Here is a 16901-nt window from a genome sequence, read left to right on the forward strand (position 1 = left end):
GCAGGGACCCCTTTAGCTGAGAGAGAGAGAGAGAGATGAAGCAGGGACCCCTTTAGCTGAGAGAGAGAGAGATGAAGCAGGGACCCCCTTTAGCTGAGAGAGAGAGAGATGAAGCAGGGACCCCTTTAGCTGAGAGAGAGATGAAGCAGGGACCCCTTTAGCTGAGAGAGAGAGAGAGAGAGATGAAGCAGGGACCCCTTTAGCTGAGAGAGAGATGAAGCAGGGACCCCTTTAGCTGAGAGAGAGATGAAGCAGGGACCCCTTTAGCTGAGAGAGATGAAGCAGGGACCCCTTTAGCTGAGAGAGAGAGAGAGATGAAGCAGGGACCCCTTTAGCTGAGAGAGAGAGAGATGAAGCAGGGACCCCTTTAGCTGAGAGAGAGAGAGAGATGAAGCAGGGACCCCTTTAGCTGAGAGAGAGAGAGAGATGAAGCAGGGACCCCTTTAGCTGAGAGAGAGATGAAGCAGGGACCCCTTTAGCTGAGAGAGAGATGAAGCAGGGACCCCTTTAGCTGAGAGAGAGATGAAGCAGGGACCCCACGCGCTACATATGGCATTTTCTTTGGTTGGCCTTTCCTTCTGCACCGTACTCCTTCACTTTCGATTAGAATGGCTCATAACTCTAAATCTACGGCGCTCTCCCAGGGTACAGGCTTTAGTTCCGACATACTATTGACCCGAAACCTCAATCCCTAACCTAACCATAACCGCAAGCACGGGAGCAGTGCATGCCCCCGAAACATGAAAAAGGTTAAACGGCATGCTAATAAATGTCTTGTGTATTACCTTCTCGTTGAGTAGGATGAGGCCCAACAGTGGTCTGGACATGGACCACTGGTTCCGGCAGTCCTCAAAGATGATGATGTTCAGAACTGTGGACAGCATCTGTGAAAAGAAAGAAACAGGCTAATCCGTTTGGACCTCGACACGGAGGTTCTGGAGCATCCATCTATACCTCCCACTTCAAGCCTAGTGTCCCTGTTCTAACCACAGTGTCATAACCCTGTCTGGCGCCCTTATGCCTCAGTCCCTGGACCGCCACCCTGGCCCTGGCATCGGTATCGGACGGTATTCTGTACCGAATCAGTACAGAATATCGGAGACGTGGTGGTGGGTCTACTACCTTCTGGATCATCTCTAGGTTAAAGGAGAATTCCATACTAAAAGGCTTCCTTACCTTTCTTTGTAGTTGTTACGTCCCCACCAAAGAGGTCCAGGTGTTATTTTGTGCAAAAGCTCCTTATTGGCTATTTCCCCTACTATAAGCCCTAAATGAATTGCATTGAATGGAATGGGAATTGAATGGGGCTATGGGGTGTTGTGCTAATTCGCTTATTTCCATCGCTCAAAATTATAATTTCTTTGTATATATCCTCTCTTCATAATGTAAATAATATCCCAAGCGGCACACTTTACTACTTATTTCGAGGAAATAAGCGAACTAGCATAACACCCCATAGCCATTCAATTCCCATTCAATGCAATGCAATTCATTGAGGGCTTATGGTAGGGAAAATAGCCAATAAGGAGTTTTTGCACAAAAAAACACCTGGACCTCTTTGGTGGGGACGTAACGACTACAAAGAAAGGTAAGAAAGATAAGAAAGCATTCTAGCATGGAATTCTCCTTTAAAAACATCTTAAGTTAAAGGTTTAGTGGCGGCTGTGGCTCAGGAGGTAGAGCAGGTCGTCCAATGATCCATGGGCCGGCGGTTTCGAATCCCGGCTCCTCCTCCTGTCTACATGTCAAAGTGTCCTTGGGCAAGACACTGCATGTGGGGACATTGCCTCCAATGAGTCGGTCGGTGTGAGCTCGCCACCGTCGGTGTGTGAATGTGTGAAGTGAGGACGCTGGCGTCGGCTGTTCGCCGCTTCACCTCCCAATGTATGAATGAATGAACCGTTGTAAAGAGCTTTGAGCACTTGGAAAAGCGCTATAAAAATGCAATTCAATTCATCATTAAAGTAGCGGTAGATGTAGGAGATAAGGTTGGACGGTTTGGGACATTTTAAAACCCCGGTTTACTATTGCCAAAATACCCTGTTTTTCGGTTTTACCGTCTAATTAATTTTAACGTGGCCATGCGTTATTTCATTTTGTTAATCAGAGACTGCTATTACAGTCTATCGCCACAAGATGGCCCCTTTCGCTATTGTAATGTCTCGTCAGTCATGTTCGCCTGTCTTGTCCCTCTCTGCCTACCGTAGTGTATACTGTAGCAGTGTAGCCCCCAGGAACAGGCAAACAGCGTTGCTGGTTACCTGGCGCCTGTTCCGACTTGATCTCAGTGATTATTTTACCCATTACATTAGTATCTTATGATGTGACAGAAACGAGTCATGAACGCATCCATAAACAATGCGCGACGACCCGCTGTAAGCTTGTAGATCGGCTATTTTCTGCACGCGCTCCGCAGTACGGCGACGTATAATTAATTCTAGATTGGAAGTGGAGACGCAGCCGTTGTCTCGCATCAGATTATTTCAGCATGATCAACTGAGTTTAGTTCATGCCTCACAGAGAGTGGGCCAGTAGCTGTTGCTGATAGGAATATTTTTGCAATGCTGAGCTGCAACGAATCTGTTGTGACTGTCTGTCCCAGCATAGCTCTGTGTCTGTGCTACAGCAACAAGTGATTTTGTGACTTGACGTAAACCATACAGCGCACGCACGCACACACACATAGTTTATTATTTAGCGCTTGTGTGTCACTTGGCTTCAGCGTTGCCCGTCATGGTGCACGCACGTTAGGGGGAGGCGGGCGGGGGAGAGCAAGTCTTGTAACTGGCACAAGAATTTAGTCAGACACAGACGGACGGATGGATCATGCGATGCTGCCATTCTCCACTGCTTCCGTAAACAATAATCACGGCCACCCAACGCTCATGTCAGGTTAAACGGTTTCTCGGTTTTGACGGAAAAAACCTTAATGAAATCATTAAACCGTATTAAACCGCGAAACCGAAATATCGCACAACCTTAGTAGGAGACAGGGGGGGGGGTCTACTACCTGCTGGATCATCTCGGGGTGTTGCTGCATGATGAGCAGGAAGCGGTCGTCCGAGGCCATGGGCGCCGGGCGCTTCTTGGTGGAGCGCGACAGCTGCTTGAACAGGTAGGTAACGATGTGGTCCAGACTGGAGCAGCACCCTGTGCACACCATCGTATCTGCGCACACGCAGAGACACGCGGAGACACACACACACACATACACACAGACACACACACGTTTTTATTACAGTCAGACTCACTCCTGATCTTCCGCCGTGGTCGCCTCTTGAGACTCCTCCTTAACCCGTTCTGACCCGAGATCAGATTCTATAAACGTCTTCTACATCCTGACAGTTTTCTGATAAAGCCATGTTTCTATGTCAGTGGTTCTTCGATTTTTCAAAAATGGCAGACCTACAAGCTCGTATCGCGCCACTCGTGCGATATGAGCTTGTAGATCTGCTATTTTTCAATAGCTAAAGCATAACATGATGCCGACACCAAAATGGGTGCCCGTTCAGAATGGGTTAACTTAAATTGAGTTATGAGAAACCTCATAACAACATTTTTGAGGTTTCTTTTGGCATAAATCAGTGCTATTGAACGGAACGCCCTTTACGTCTGTTGTTTTCGAAAATATTGAACCAATGGAAAAGTAGTAAAAAGTGCGTTGGACAAAACCTTTTAACTCCATTGGACCCTCAAAATGTCTGCTAAAACAGCTAACTCCACCACCTCTTCCCATCTCATGGAAGTAATTGACAATATATAAAGTTACAACACCAACTTTGATGAGGCTGTATTGCTTTGTTTTAAAAATATAAACTTTTCTTAATTTCCCGAAAAATGAACATTTTAGAGTTATGAGGTTTCCTCCAGACAGCAGAGATATTAAGTAAACCTAACTCTAAAAATCGGTTTTGACCATAAAACAGGCCTTTTTCTTTTGAGGACCACGAAAATGATCCACACGTCTATTTCTCATTATTCCACTGTCCCTAAACAAACTCTATAGTAATTATTATCAGAATATAGTGCTATAACCTTTAAACACACACACTTTCACTTAATCCAACTTTAAATACAGCATACAAAGAAATTACCGACGCATTCCTATTTAATAATCTGTTGCTTTCAAAATCTCGAAACGTTTGATTTTGTCTGAAAGATCTTTCCAACAAAAGGAAACGATTCGGAGGATTACACAAAAAAAACAAAACATAATTGCAATCGTCTGAGATAATTGCTGCCAGATGTATCTTACCCAGCGCTCTGATATGGAGGACAGGATGTACATGACCACATGAGGCTCCAGATGTATCTTACCCAGCGCGGTGAGCCCCTCTGATACAGAGGACAGGATGTACATGACCACATGAGGCTCCAGATGTATCTTACCCAGCGCGGTGAGCCCCTCTGATATGGAGGACAGGATGTACATGACCACATGAGGCTCCAGATGTATCTTACCCAGCGCGGTGAGCCCCTCTGATACGGAGGACAGGATGTACATGACCACATGAGGCTCCAGATGTATCTTACCCAGCGCGGTGAGCCCCTCTGATACAGAGGACAGGATGTACATGACCACATGAGGCTCCAGATGTATCTTACCCAGCGCGGTGAGCCCCTCTGATACGGAGGACAGGATGTACATGACCACATGGGGCTCCAGATGTATCTTACCCAGCGCGGTGAGCCCCTCTGATATGGAGGACAGGATGTACATGACCACATGAGGCTCCAGATGTATCTTACCCAGCGCGGTGAGCCCCTCTGATAGGGAGGACAGGATGTACATGACCACATGAGGCTCCAGATGTATCTTACCCAGCGCGGTGAGCCCCTCTGATATGGAGGACAGGATGTACATGACCACATGAGGCTCCAGATGTATCTTACCCAGCGCGGTGAGCCCCTCTGATACGGAGGACAGGATGTACATGACCACATGAGGCTCCAGATGTATCTTACCCAGCGCGGTGAGCCCCTCTGATATGGAGGACAGGATGTACATGACCACATGAGGCTCCAGATGTATCTTACCCAGCGCGGTGAGCCCCTCTGACATGGAGGACAGGATGTACATGACCACATGAGGCTCCAGATGTATCTTACCCAGCGCGGTGAGCCCCTCTGATACGGAGGACAGGATGTACATGACCACATGAGGCTCCAGATGTATCTTACCCAGCGCGGTGAGCCCCTCTGATAGGGAGGACAGGATGTACATGACCACATGAGGCTCCAGATGTATCTTACCCAGCGCGGTGAGCCCCTCTGATATGGAGGACAGGATGTACATGACCACATGAGGCTCCAGATGTATCTTACCCAGCGCGGTGAGCCCCTCTGATAGGGAGGACAGGATGTACATGACCACATGAGGCTCCAGATGTATCTTACCCAGCGCGGTGAGCCCCTCTGATATGGAGGACAGGATGTACATGACCACATGAGGCTCCAGATGTATCTTACCCAGCGCGGTGAGCCCCTCTGATACAGAGGACAGGATGTACATGACCACATGGGGCTCCAGATGTATCTTACCCAGCGCGGTGAGCCCCTCTGATACGGAGGACAGGATGTACATGACCACATGAGGCTCCAGATGTATCTTACCCAGCGCGGTGAGCCCCTCTGATAGGGAGGACAGGATGTACATGACCACATGAGGCTCCAGATGTATCTTACCCAGCGCGGTGAGCCCCTCTGATAGGGAGGACAGGATGTACATGACCACATGAGGCTCCAGATGTATCTTACCCAGCGCGGTGAGCCCCTCTGATATGGAGGACAGGATGTACATGACCACATGAGGCTCCAGGTGTATCTTACCCAGCGCGGTGAGCCCCTCTGATACGGAGGACAGGATGTACATGACCACATGAGGCTCCAGATGTATCTTACCCAGCGCGGTGAGCCCCTCTGATATGGAGGACAGGATGTACATGACCACATGAGGCTCCAGATGTATCTTACCCAGCGCGGTGAGCCCCTCTGATACAGAGGACAGGATGTACATGACCACATGGGGCTCCAGATGTATCTTACCCAGCGCGGTGAGCCCCTCTGATACGGAGGACAGGATGTACATGACCACATGAGGCTCCAGATGTATCTTACCCAGCGCGGTGAGCCCCTCTGATAGGGAGGACAGGATGTACATGACCACATGAGGCTCCAGATGTATCTTACCCAGCGCGGTGAGCCCCTCTGATACGGAGGACAGGATGTACATGACCACATGAGGCTCCAGATGTATCTTACCCAGCGCGGTGAGCCCCTCTGATAGGGAGGACAGGATGTACATGACCACATGAGGCTCCAGATGTATCTTACCCAGCGCGGTGAGCCCCTCTGATAGGGAGGACAGGATGTACATGACCACATGAGGCTCCAGATGTATCTTACCCAGCGCGGTGAGCCCCTCTGATATGGAGGACAGGATGTACATGACCACATGAGGCTCCAGGTGTATCTTACCCAGCGCGGTGAGCCCCTCTGATACGGAGGACAGGATGTACATGACCACATGAGGCTCCAGATGTATCTTACCCAGCGCGGTGAGCCCCTCTGATACGGAGGACAGGATGTACATGACCACATGAGGCTCCAGGTGTATCTTACCCAGCGCGGTGAGCCCCTCTGATATGGAGGACAGGATGTACATGACCACATGAGGCTCCAGATGTATCTTACCCAGCGCGGTGAGCCCCTCCGATATGGAGGACAGGATGTACATGACCACATGGGGCTCCAGATGTATCTTACCCAGCGCGGTGAGCCCCTCTGATATGGAGGACAGGATGTACATGACCACATGAGGCTCCAGATGTATCTTACCCAGCGCGGTGAGCCCCTCTGATATGGAGGACAGGATGTACATGACCACATGAGGCTCCAGATGTATCTTACCCAGCGCGGTGAGCCCCTCCGATATGGAGGACAGGATGTACATGACCACATGGGGCTCCAGATGTATCTTACCCAGCGCGGTGAGCCCCTCTGATATGGAGGACAGGATGTACATGACCACATGAGGCTCCAGATGTATCTTACCCAGCGCGGTGAGCCCCTCTGATATGGAGGACAGGATGTACATGACCACATGGGGCTCCAGGCTGGCGATGAAGTTCATGTGGTCCTGAGTCAGCACTTCCAGCAGAGAATAGAAGGACTGGCTGAGCTTGGGGTAGTCCTGAGTCACCGCAAAAAAACACACAAACATGAGTCAGCACTTCTTCCAGGAAGGAGAGAGAGAGAGAGAGAGAGGCCTTCCTCAGAATCAACACATTGTTGTTGATTCTGAGGAAGGCCCAACATGAGGGCGAGAGCGAGATTAGGCGCAGAGCGTTGTGAAGTCACCATCGTCCGAGGTATGTCCCGAAAGGGAGAGAATCGTAAATTATCCCCCCCCCCCCCTTCCCCTAGTCTCGGTAGCTCAGAGACGTCTTTTGGCGCGGGTGGTGAACCGGGAGAAAAGGAGCACTCCGTTTTGACTGGTTTTCCCAATCATACTGTAACTCGAGAACTCGCCAGTTTACAGACTCGCCGCAGCGAAAGTTCTTCATCAATGTCCTTCATGCTGTCTTTATCAGTGTAGTATGTCAAACCCACAGATTTTATTATATCATAGTTCATCTCCAAAGTGATCAGATTAATTTGTGAAATTACATGGTCAGCTATTCAATGATAAAAAGGTGAGTATGTGAATGAATACCAATTAGGTAGGCCTACCATTTCAGGATATTGTTTACTAATGACATTACATTGTTTCGGTACTTTGGTGTTTAACACTAGATGAAGTGGAAATGCTGAAAGTTTAAACTCTAAACAACTATCCTCTCTCTCTCTCTCTCTCTCAATTCAATGCAATTTAAATGAAGATTAAGTAAAACTAAAATGCACTAAACCACGGTTTAGTGCATTTCTCCGGTAGTTCTCCGGTATCCCCTGTATATACAGTACCAGTCACTGTGGGGAAGGCTTAGTAACAGTCTGTATATAGTGGTACACGTACCAGTAAGTCACTGTGGGGAATGGAGAGCAGCAGTTTGATGAAGGTCTGCAGGGCGTTGTCCAGAGCGTCGTCGCCGTACAGCCGGAAGACGCCGAAGTTGACGTAGTTTCCGCTGAGCACGGCCTTCAGCATGGCGAAGCACACGCTCACCCCCTTCAGCTTCACCCCGTACACCTGGTCCTTTGGTACCTCCCCCAACGTCAGGATACGGTTACCTGAGAGAGGAGAGGAGAGAGGAGAGAGGTATGTTAGAGAGGCTTCACCCCGTACACCTGGTCCTTTGGTACCTCCCCCAGCGTCAGGATACGGTTACCTGAGAGGAGAGGAGAGGAGAGAGGTATGTTAGAGAGGCTTCACCCCGTACACCTGGTCCTTTGGTACCTCCCCTAACGTCAGGATACGGTTACCTGAGAGAGGAGAGGAGAGAGGAGAGGAGAGGAGAGGAGAGGAGAGGAGAGAGGAGAGAGGTATGTTAGAGAGGCTTCACCCCGTACACCTGGTCCTTTGGTACCTCCCCTAACGTCAGGATACGGTTACCTGAGAGAGGAGAGGAGAGGAGAGGAGAGGAGAGGAGAGGAGAGGAGAGGAGAGGAGAGGAGGGGAAGACCAGGACAGAACCAAAGTGCAACATGGTTGAGTTTGGGCTTTTTCTGCCTTTATTGAAAGTAGAGACTGACAGGAAATGGGGAGAGAGAGAGAGAGATGGGGGGAAGATACGCTGGAAAGCCCGTCGGGATCGGGAGTCGAACCCGCGCCACGCCGTCAGGCTGGCTCAGCAGCCTCTAGGGGACCAGACGGTTGAGCTAACCGTCAGGCTGGCTCAGCGGCCTAGGAGCCCAGACGGTTGAGCTAACCGTCAGGCTGGCTCAGCGGCCTAGGAGCCCAGACGGTTGGGCTAACCGTCAGGCTGGCTCAGCAGCCTCTAGGGGACCAGACGGTTGAGCTAACCGTCAGCCTGGTTCAGCAGCGCCTAGGAGCCCAGACGGTTGAGCTAACCGTCAGGCTGGCTCAGGGGCCTAGGAGCCCAGACGGTTGAGCTAACCGTCAGGCTGGCTCAGCGGCCTAGGAGCCCAGACGGTTGGGCTAACCGTCAGGCTGGCTCAGCGGCCTAGGAGCCCAGACGGTTGAGCTAACCGTCCCGGGCCAACATTGTGGAGTTTGTAAGGATTTAAAGGTTGAACATACCGTAGGTCGTGATCATCTTGCTGGTTTCTCTGAACAGCAGGATGCCATTCGGTGAGGAGACATCAAACTGGAGCCTTTGGGATCTAGAAAAACAAGACCAATGTTCTCCTTTATACATCCACCGCCAGAGCCCCGACAACTATACCAATCATTTAGAGAACGTGACGTCCAGCGCGTTCGCATCGAGAACGGAGCCGCGTGATCATACGCACCTGTTGTGAACGAGCTCGGCCATGAGCTTGAGGACAGGCGTGGTGCATGCTGGGTCGTGGTACCACAGCTCTATGGCTCTCTGCAGGATGGGCATGTAGGCTGGGTATCTGAGAGGCCCAGTGAAGGTCACACTATGACAACATTTAACCCATTCTGACCTGAGATCAGATTCATACGAGGTTTCCACTGGACACACACTGTGTCTGATGAACCCATTCTGACCTGAGATCAGATTCTAAAAATGTCAGTCGTTCTTTGATTTTTCAAAAATAGCAGACCTACAAGCTCAGCTTGTAGGTCTGCTATTTTTCAATAGCTAAAGCATAACATGATGCCGACACCAAAATGGGTGCCTGGTCAGAATGGGTTAACTAGAGAAACACTGTTTTCAGCGGTAACTAACTTAGTGTGAGGTTTTAGAACCAAGTGTCCTAATGCGTTTTAAATGGACGTACAAGATTGGGTACAAACGGCACGCTGCCGCCTTGTTGTTGGAACTCTTGCCCTCAAAGAGGACAATGCGACGACTGTCTCGTCTACACTGGAGTTGGAAGAGAGAGAACTAAAGGAGAGGACTAAATGAGTTGGAAGAGAGAAATGGTAAATGGTGCATTTATATAGCGCCTTTATCCAAAGCGCTTTACATAGATTGTGCATTACATTCACCCATTCACACACACATTCATACACCGATTGCGGCAGAAGCCATGCAAGGTACCAACCAGCACATCGGGAGCAATTTGGGGTTCAGTGTCTTGCCCAAGGACACTTCGACATGTAGACAGGAGGAGGAGCCGGGATTCGAACCGCCGACCCATGGATCATTGGACGACCTGCTCTACCTCCTGAGCCACAGTCGCCCCATGAGAGAACTAAAGGCTTCTTTCTGGTCAAAACGGATGTTATTGACCGCGTTATGAAGCGGTTGTCAAGAAGAGTGACAGGTTGACAAAAGGCAGTGGTTCTCAAAACGGGGTCTCCTGGGGAGGTTTCCAGGGGATCCCCCCATAGATTATTAACCCATTCTGACCGGGCACCCATTTTGGTGTCAGCATCATGTTATGCTTTAGCTATTTAAAAATAGCAGATCTACAAGCTCATATCGCGCCACCGAGTGGCGCGATACGAGCTTGTAGGTCTGCTATTTTTGAAAAATCGAAGAGCGACTGACATTTTTAGAATCTGATCTCAGGTCAGAATGGGTTAATCAGACCCAGTGTGTGTCCGGTGGAAACCTCGTATGAATCTGATCTCAGGTCAGAATGGGTTAAAAGGATAGAGGACTGATCTGGCACGAAGCTCCGCCCCCTCCGCTATTCATGTCAGTGGAAGTTGCTCAGTGGCGTTTTGAAGCACCCGGAGGGCCCGTCTATTTCCGCCTTCTTTTTGGGCGCATTTCCGCATTGGACCTCCACATTTTGGTGGTCCAATGCGGAAGTGCAACCGAGCGCTCAATGTTAAAGCCCAGCTGCACGGAAATTGTCAATATATTTAGTCATAGTTTTAGTCATCATAAGCTTAGTTTTTATTTAGTCTTCGTCAGTGGAGAAAAAAGGTAGTCCACAAACATAGTTTTAGTGGACAGAATGAGCACTAGTAGAACATAGTTTTAGTGGCCAGAATGAGCACTAGTAGAACATAGTTTTAGTGGACAGAGTGAGCACTAGTAGAACATAGTTTTAGTGGACAGAGTGAGCACTGCCGTGAAAGGATACATCCAGTCAAAGAGCATCATGAAGCTGGTCTTAGCGTTGAAGGCAAAGGCGATGCCTCTCAGGTCCCGGACCAAACCCACCAGAGTCCTCTGCAACGGGAGAGAGACATAGGAACACACAACGTTAGAGAGAGAGAGAGAGAGAGGCGCTGGGTCTGAATGTTGTACATATTGGGCCACCCGGGCCGTGGCCCAGTGAGATTAGAGCTGGCCCAGTCTGACTTCCAAAAGAGGGGCCTACATAGCCCAGAGCCTTAGATATAGACAGAGTTACGCAAACTGCGTTCACTTCATGGGGCTTCAGTCCAATAGACTTCTGTTGAGAATGGGGACAACCAACTGGGACAAGTCCTGGACCGGAAGTATAGGCAGAAATGCATTGGACTCAGCTTTAATGATCTTAAATCCCTTTATTTTTTGATTGTTTTGTAGTAATAGTACAACATAAACATTAAAGAGACTTTAGTTGTTACTGTACAATACTTTAGAACAGTTGTCATGTGGCACACATGCTTAAAATATCTCTTATATTTGCGCCGCCCTCGTTGAAAACAATTTATTTCCAACTCCAGCTTGTCTCAGTTCAGGCTGCATGAACAGCGCTCGAGCGCTCGGTTTCTGCCCCCTCTATACCGTAACTCTCCTATTAGATGGATCCGGCAGCCCTTCAACCTCTGTGCATGCAAATAGCGATTCTAATTTGCCCAGTGGATAATTAAATCCACGCCACGCTCCGCCTGCACAAGAGTGCTTGGCAGTGACTGTCAAACAGCCGTGGGGCATTGTGAAGAGTCCTTACCTTGGCTTCCTGTTCGTTGAAGGTGTTGGTGCTGAGCATCTGAGCCACGGTTTCAAACGCCGCTGTGAGCGGCAGCATGAACTGTTCAAACTGGTCCTCGTCCTCGCCTGGAAGCACAACACACATCAACTTAACCCCCGTTACCGAGAAAACACACTATAGCAATGATGACTCATCAAAACATAGAGCCTGTTAACACTTATCGTAACAGAATATATCTCTCTCTCACACACACACACACACACACACACACAAAGACCTGAGACCAGGTTCTACAAAATGTCTTCCAAATCCTGACACGCGTGTGCGTGCGTGCGTACCTAGATCCACCATGAGAAGGCGTCCCAGGGCAGTGTAGAAGGTGGTTCGACAGCGCATGTCACTGAGATTTGATTGGTTGTTGACGCCCAGGAATGAGAAGTGCTCACTCTGAAATGACAAGAACTCTGGTTTAGTTCACTGTAAAGGATCGGCAGGTTCATACAGAGTCTGTCCACGTTATATATCCTTTAAACAAAGAGACAGGGTCCTGTAACGTTTTTTAACACAGGGACAGGGTCCTGTAACGTTTTTAACACAGGGACAGGGTCCTGTAACGTTTTTAACACAGGGACAGGGTCCTGTAACGTTTTTAACACAGGGACAGGGTCCTGTAACGCTTTTTTAACACAGGGACAGGGTCCTGTAACGTTTTTAACACAGGGACAGGGTCCTGTAACGTTTTTAACACAGGGACAGGGTCCTGTAACGCTTTTAACACAGGGACAGGGTCCTGTAACGTTTTCTTAACACAGGGACAGGGTCCTGTAACGTTTTTAACACAGGGACAGGGTCCTGTAACGTTTTTAACACAGGGACAGGGTCCTGTAACGTTTTTAACACAGGGACAGGGTCCTGTAACGTTTTTAACACAGGGACAGGGTCCTGTAACGCTTTTAACACAGGGACAGGGTCCTGTAACGTTTTTAACACAGGGACAGGGTCCTGTAACGCTTTTAACACAGGGACAGGGTCCTGTAACGTTTTTAACACAGGGACAGGGTCCTGTAACGTTTCTAACACAGGGACAGGGTCCTGTAACGTTTCTAACACAGGGACAGGGTCCTGTAACGTTTTTAACACAGGGACAGGGTCCTGTAACGTTTCTAAACACAGGGACAGGGTCCTGTAACGTTTTTTAACACAGGGACAGGGTCCTGTAACGTTTTTTAACACAGGGACAGGGTCCTGTAACGTTTTTAACACAGGGACAAGGTCCTGTAACGTTTTTAACACAGGGACAGGGTCCTGTAACGCTTTTAACACAGGGACAGGGTCCTGTAACGTTTTAACACAGGGACAGGGTCCTGTAACGTTTTTAACACAGGGACAGGGTCCTGTAACGTTTTTAACACAGGGACAGGGTCCTGTAACGTTTCTAACACAGGGACAGGGTCCTGTAACGTTTCTAACACAGGGACAGGGTCCTGTAACACAGGGACAGGGTCCTGTAACACAGGGACAGGGTCCTGTAACGTTTCTAACACAGGGACAGGGTCCTGTAACGTTTTTAACACAGGGACAGGGTCCTGTAACGTTTTTAACACAGGGACAGGGTCCTGTAACGTTTTTAACACAGGGACAGGGTCCTGTAACGTTTCTAAACACAGGGACAGGGTCCTGTAACGTTTTTAACACAGGGACAGGGTCCTGTAACGTTTCTAAACACAGGGACAGGGTCCTGTAACGTTTTTAAACACAGGGACAGGGTCCTGTAACGTTTTTAAGGGCCAAGGACCCCTTAGCTGAGAGAGAGAGATAAAGCAGGGACCTAAACGTAAATGTATAAATGTTGTGTGTGGTGTATATTCTTACTGTACGGTTATTCAGCATAAACATGTATACATGTGTGTGTGTGGTGTATATTCTTACTGTATGGTTATTCAGCATAAACATGTATACATGTGTGTGTGTGGTGTATATTCTTACTGTATGGTTATTCAGCATAAACATGTATACATGTGTGTGTGTGGTGTATATTCTTACTGTACGGTTATTCAGCATAAACATGTATACATGTGTGTGTGTGTGTGTGGTGTATATTCTTACTGTACGGTTATTCAGCATAAACATGTATACATGTGTGTGTGTGTGTGGTGCAATATTCTTACTGTACGGTTATTCAGCATAAACATGTATACATGTGTGTGGTGTATATTCTTACTGTATGGTTATTCAGCATAAACATGTATACATGTGTGTGTGTGGTGTATATTCTTACTGTATGGTTATTCAGCATAAACATGTATACATGTGTGTGTGTGTGGTGTATATTCTTACTGTATGGTTATTCAGCATAAACTGCACAGCACTGAGTTTCACCAGCTTCCTCACACTGCTGTACGTGATCACGCAGCTCGTTAAGGAGGACAAGTCATTCATAAAACAGCAAAAACATGAAGTAAATGGTGCATTTATATAGTGCTTTTATCTTCTAAAGCGTTTGACATAATTGTGTATTGTGCCATTACATTCACCCATTCACACACACACATTCATACACCGATGGCGGAGGAAACCAGCTGCTCTACCGGCCATTCTACCCCCTGAGCAACTCTCGTCCCCGTAAAGTGAACCCGCTAGACTTAGAAAACTGGACCTGAATTGTATCTGTACTACGTCTAGCTTGTAGACAGTGCAGTGCCTTCAGGAAACTAGGATCCCAGGACAGGTAAACCAGGATATGGATGATGGGGGTTTCAAGTGGTTATAATTACATGTAAATCCTCAGTCACAACATGTAATTTCAAACAGAGTTCCAATTTATATCGTCTGACTGTCGGGTGAAAACCTCCTTATGACCAAAACTGTTACTTTTCAGGATTCAAATAAATAAAAAATAGCAAAAGTAGCAGATCTATAAACTTCAGCTGCTGCTTTCGTCTGACGCTGTAGTATGATATAAAGTAAAAAATCACACCTGTGTGAACCAAGTGGTGCAATCTCTCTCTCTCTCTCTCTCTCTCTCTCTATATCAATGAACCTAGACAGTCAGTAGTTGGATTTGCGTCCAGCAGGTGGCAGCCATGTCACATACTTCTCTCTTTCCAATTTCAGCATGCGCACACCATTCGAGGCTCTTGACGGATACAGACATGATACGGACATTCCTGATTGTAGAAGTGGTTGCACCACTTAAAAATATAATAATAATTACGAAAACATTACAAAAAAGTCAGAGATACGGAGATAAGAAAAAGCAAAAATAGCTGATCTACAAGCTCAAAACGTGTCGCAGTGAGCTTTCAGCTTATAGATCGGCTATTTTTGCTACGACAGTAATATGCAATGTGGCCTTCTGCAGTGAGTGTGGAAATATAGTGGCCCTCTCCATTGTCAAAGTCGCCCACCCCTGTCTTAAATAATTGTAATTAATGTTGAACAAAAGGAACTGCAAAATGCAACAACGAGGACTGAGGAATATACTTTCCCTGTGGCACTGGGAATCATTTTTGTCTGGACTGTAATATTCAACCTCAAAGCATTGTTTGCAAGTACAGTATATACTAGGCAGGGCTTAAGAAATTATTGGCCAAAGCTCTGACAATAAAATGTGGCCAAAAGAACAATAGCATTAGCATTGTTAAAATAAAATGTTCACAAACAGCTGTACATCGCGCACACACACACATGCACTCGCACGCACGCACACACACACACACACACGTGTGTCAAGGATATCCTAACGAGAGGTCGTTGAGTAGCTGCAGTGTCTTGGAGGTGATTGGTTCACACTGGCCCCAGTACTTCAGATTGGTGATGCTGTAGTAAAGATAGAACACAGTCACACGTGAGTCCATCATTATTATTATTAAACAATTAACCCGTTGCGACCGCAGGCCCTTGTGGACGTCGACCCCAGGCAGGGTTTCGAACCCACAACCTTCCTTACATGAAAGGCATAATATGCTCCAACCACTACACGGGATGCATACGCAAATTAGACACACCAACGGACCGACATGCAGAAACAACGGTCGGACATGCTTTGATCTCGCCGCAAAGCGGGTGCCTATGGGCTATAGTTCCAAACATTGCTCCTATGGCTGGAACTATCCCATTGAGACAAAGCGGGTGCCTATGGGCTATAGTTCCAAACATTGCTCCTATGGCTGGAACTATCCCATTGAGACAAAGCGGGTGCCTATGGGCTATAGTTCCAAACATTGCTCCTATAGCTGGAACTATCCCATTGAGACAAAGCGGGTGCCTATGGGCTATAGTTCCAAACATTGCTCCTATGGCTGGAACTATCCCATTGAGACAAAGCGGGTGCCTATGGGCTATAGTTCCAAACATTGCTCCTATGGCTGGAACTATCCCATTGAGACAAAGCGGGTGCCTATGGGCTATAGTTCCAAACATTGCTCCTATGGCTGGAACTATCCCATTGAGACAAAGCGGGTGCCTATGGGCTATAGTTCCAAACATTGCTCCTATGGCTGGAACTATCCCATTGAGACAAAGCGGGTGCCTATGGGCTATAGTTCCAAACATTGCTCCTATGGCTGGAACTATCCCATTGAGACAAAGCGGGTGCCTATGGGCTATAGTTCCAAACATTGCTCCTATGGCTGGAACTATCCCATTGAGACAAAGCGGGTGCCTATGGGCTATAGTTCCAAACATTGCTCCTATGGCTGGAACTATCCCATTGAGACAAAGCGGGTGCCTATGGGCTATAGTTCCAAACATTGCTCCTATGGCTGGAACTATCCCATTGAGACAAAGCGGGTGCCTATGGGCTATAGTTCCAAACATTGCTCCTATGGCTGGAACTATCCCATTGAGACAAAGCGGGTGCCTATGGGCTATAGTTCCAAACATTGCTCCTATGGCTGGAACTGTCCCATTGAGACAAAGCGGGTGCCTATGGGCTATAGTTCCAAACATTGCTCCTATGGCTGGAACTATCCCATTGAGACAAAGCGGGTGCC

At 48.1% G+C, this 16901-nt stretch overlaps 1 protein-coding gene across 1 annotated transcript in view; it reads right to left on the reverse strand.

The window, feature by feature from the left end:
- Window positions 1-16901, reverse strand: part of xpo7 (exportin 7) — a gene marked incomplete at its 5' end in the record, with an annotated part of 68258 nt that overhangs the window by 2079 nt on the left and 49278 nt on the right. The window contains 11 exons of the mRNA XM_083792993.1: window positions 786-884; window positions 3011-3168; window positions 7054-7192; window positions 8015-8229; window positions 9200-9282; window positions 9412-9519; window positions 11128-11216; window positions 11926-12032; window positions 12246-12354; window positions 14245-14302; window positions 15640-15726. Coding sequence (XP_083649119.1) covers window positions 786-884; window positions 3011-3168; window positions 7054-7192; window positions 8015-8229; window positions 9200-9282; window positions 9412-9519; window positions 11128-11216; window positions 11926-12032; window positions 12246-12354; window positions 14245-14302; window positions 15640-15726 — 1252 coding nt within the window. The remainder of the gene's footprint in view (window positions 1-785; window positions 885-3010; window positions 3169-7053; window positions 7193-8014; window positions 8230-9199; window positions 9283-9411; window positions 9520-11127; window positions 11217-11925; window positions 12033-12245; window positions 12355-14244; window positions 14303-15639; window positions 15727-16901) is intronic.

The sequence above is a fragment of the Protomyctophum parallelum genome (genome assembly GCF_964188405.1).
Source record: "Protomyctophum parallelum genome assembly, chromosome: 21".
Lineage (NCBI taxonomy): Eukaryota > Metazoa > Chordata > Actinopteri > Myctophiformes > Myctophidae > Protomyctophum > Protomyctophum parallelum.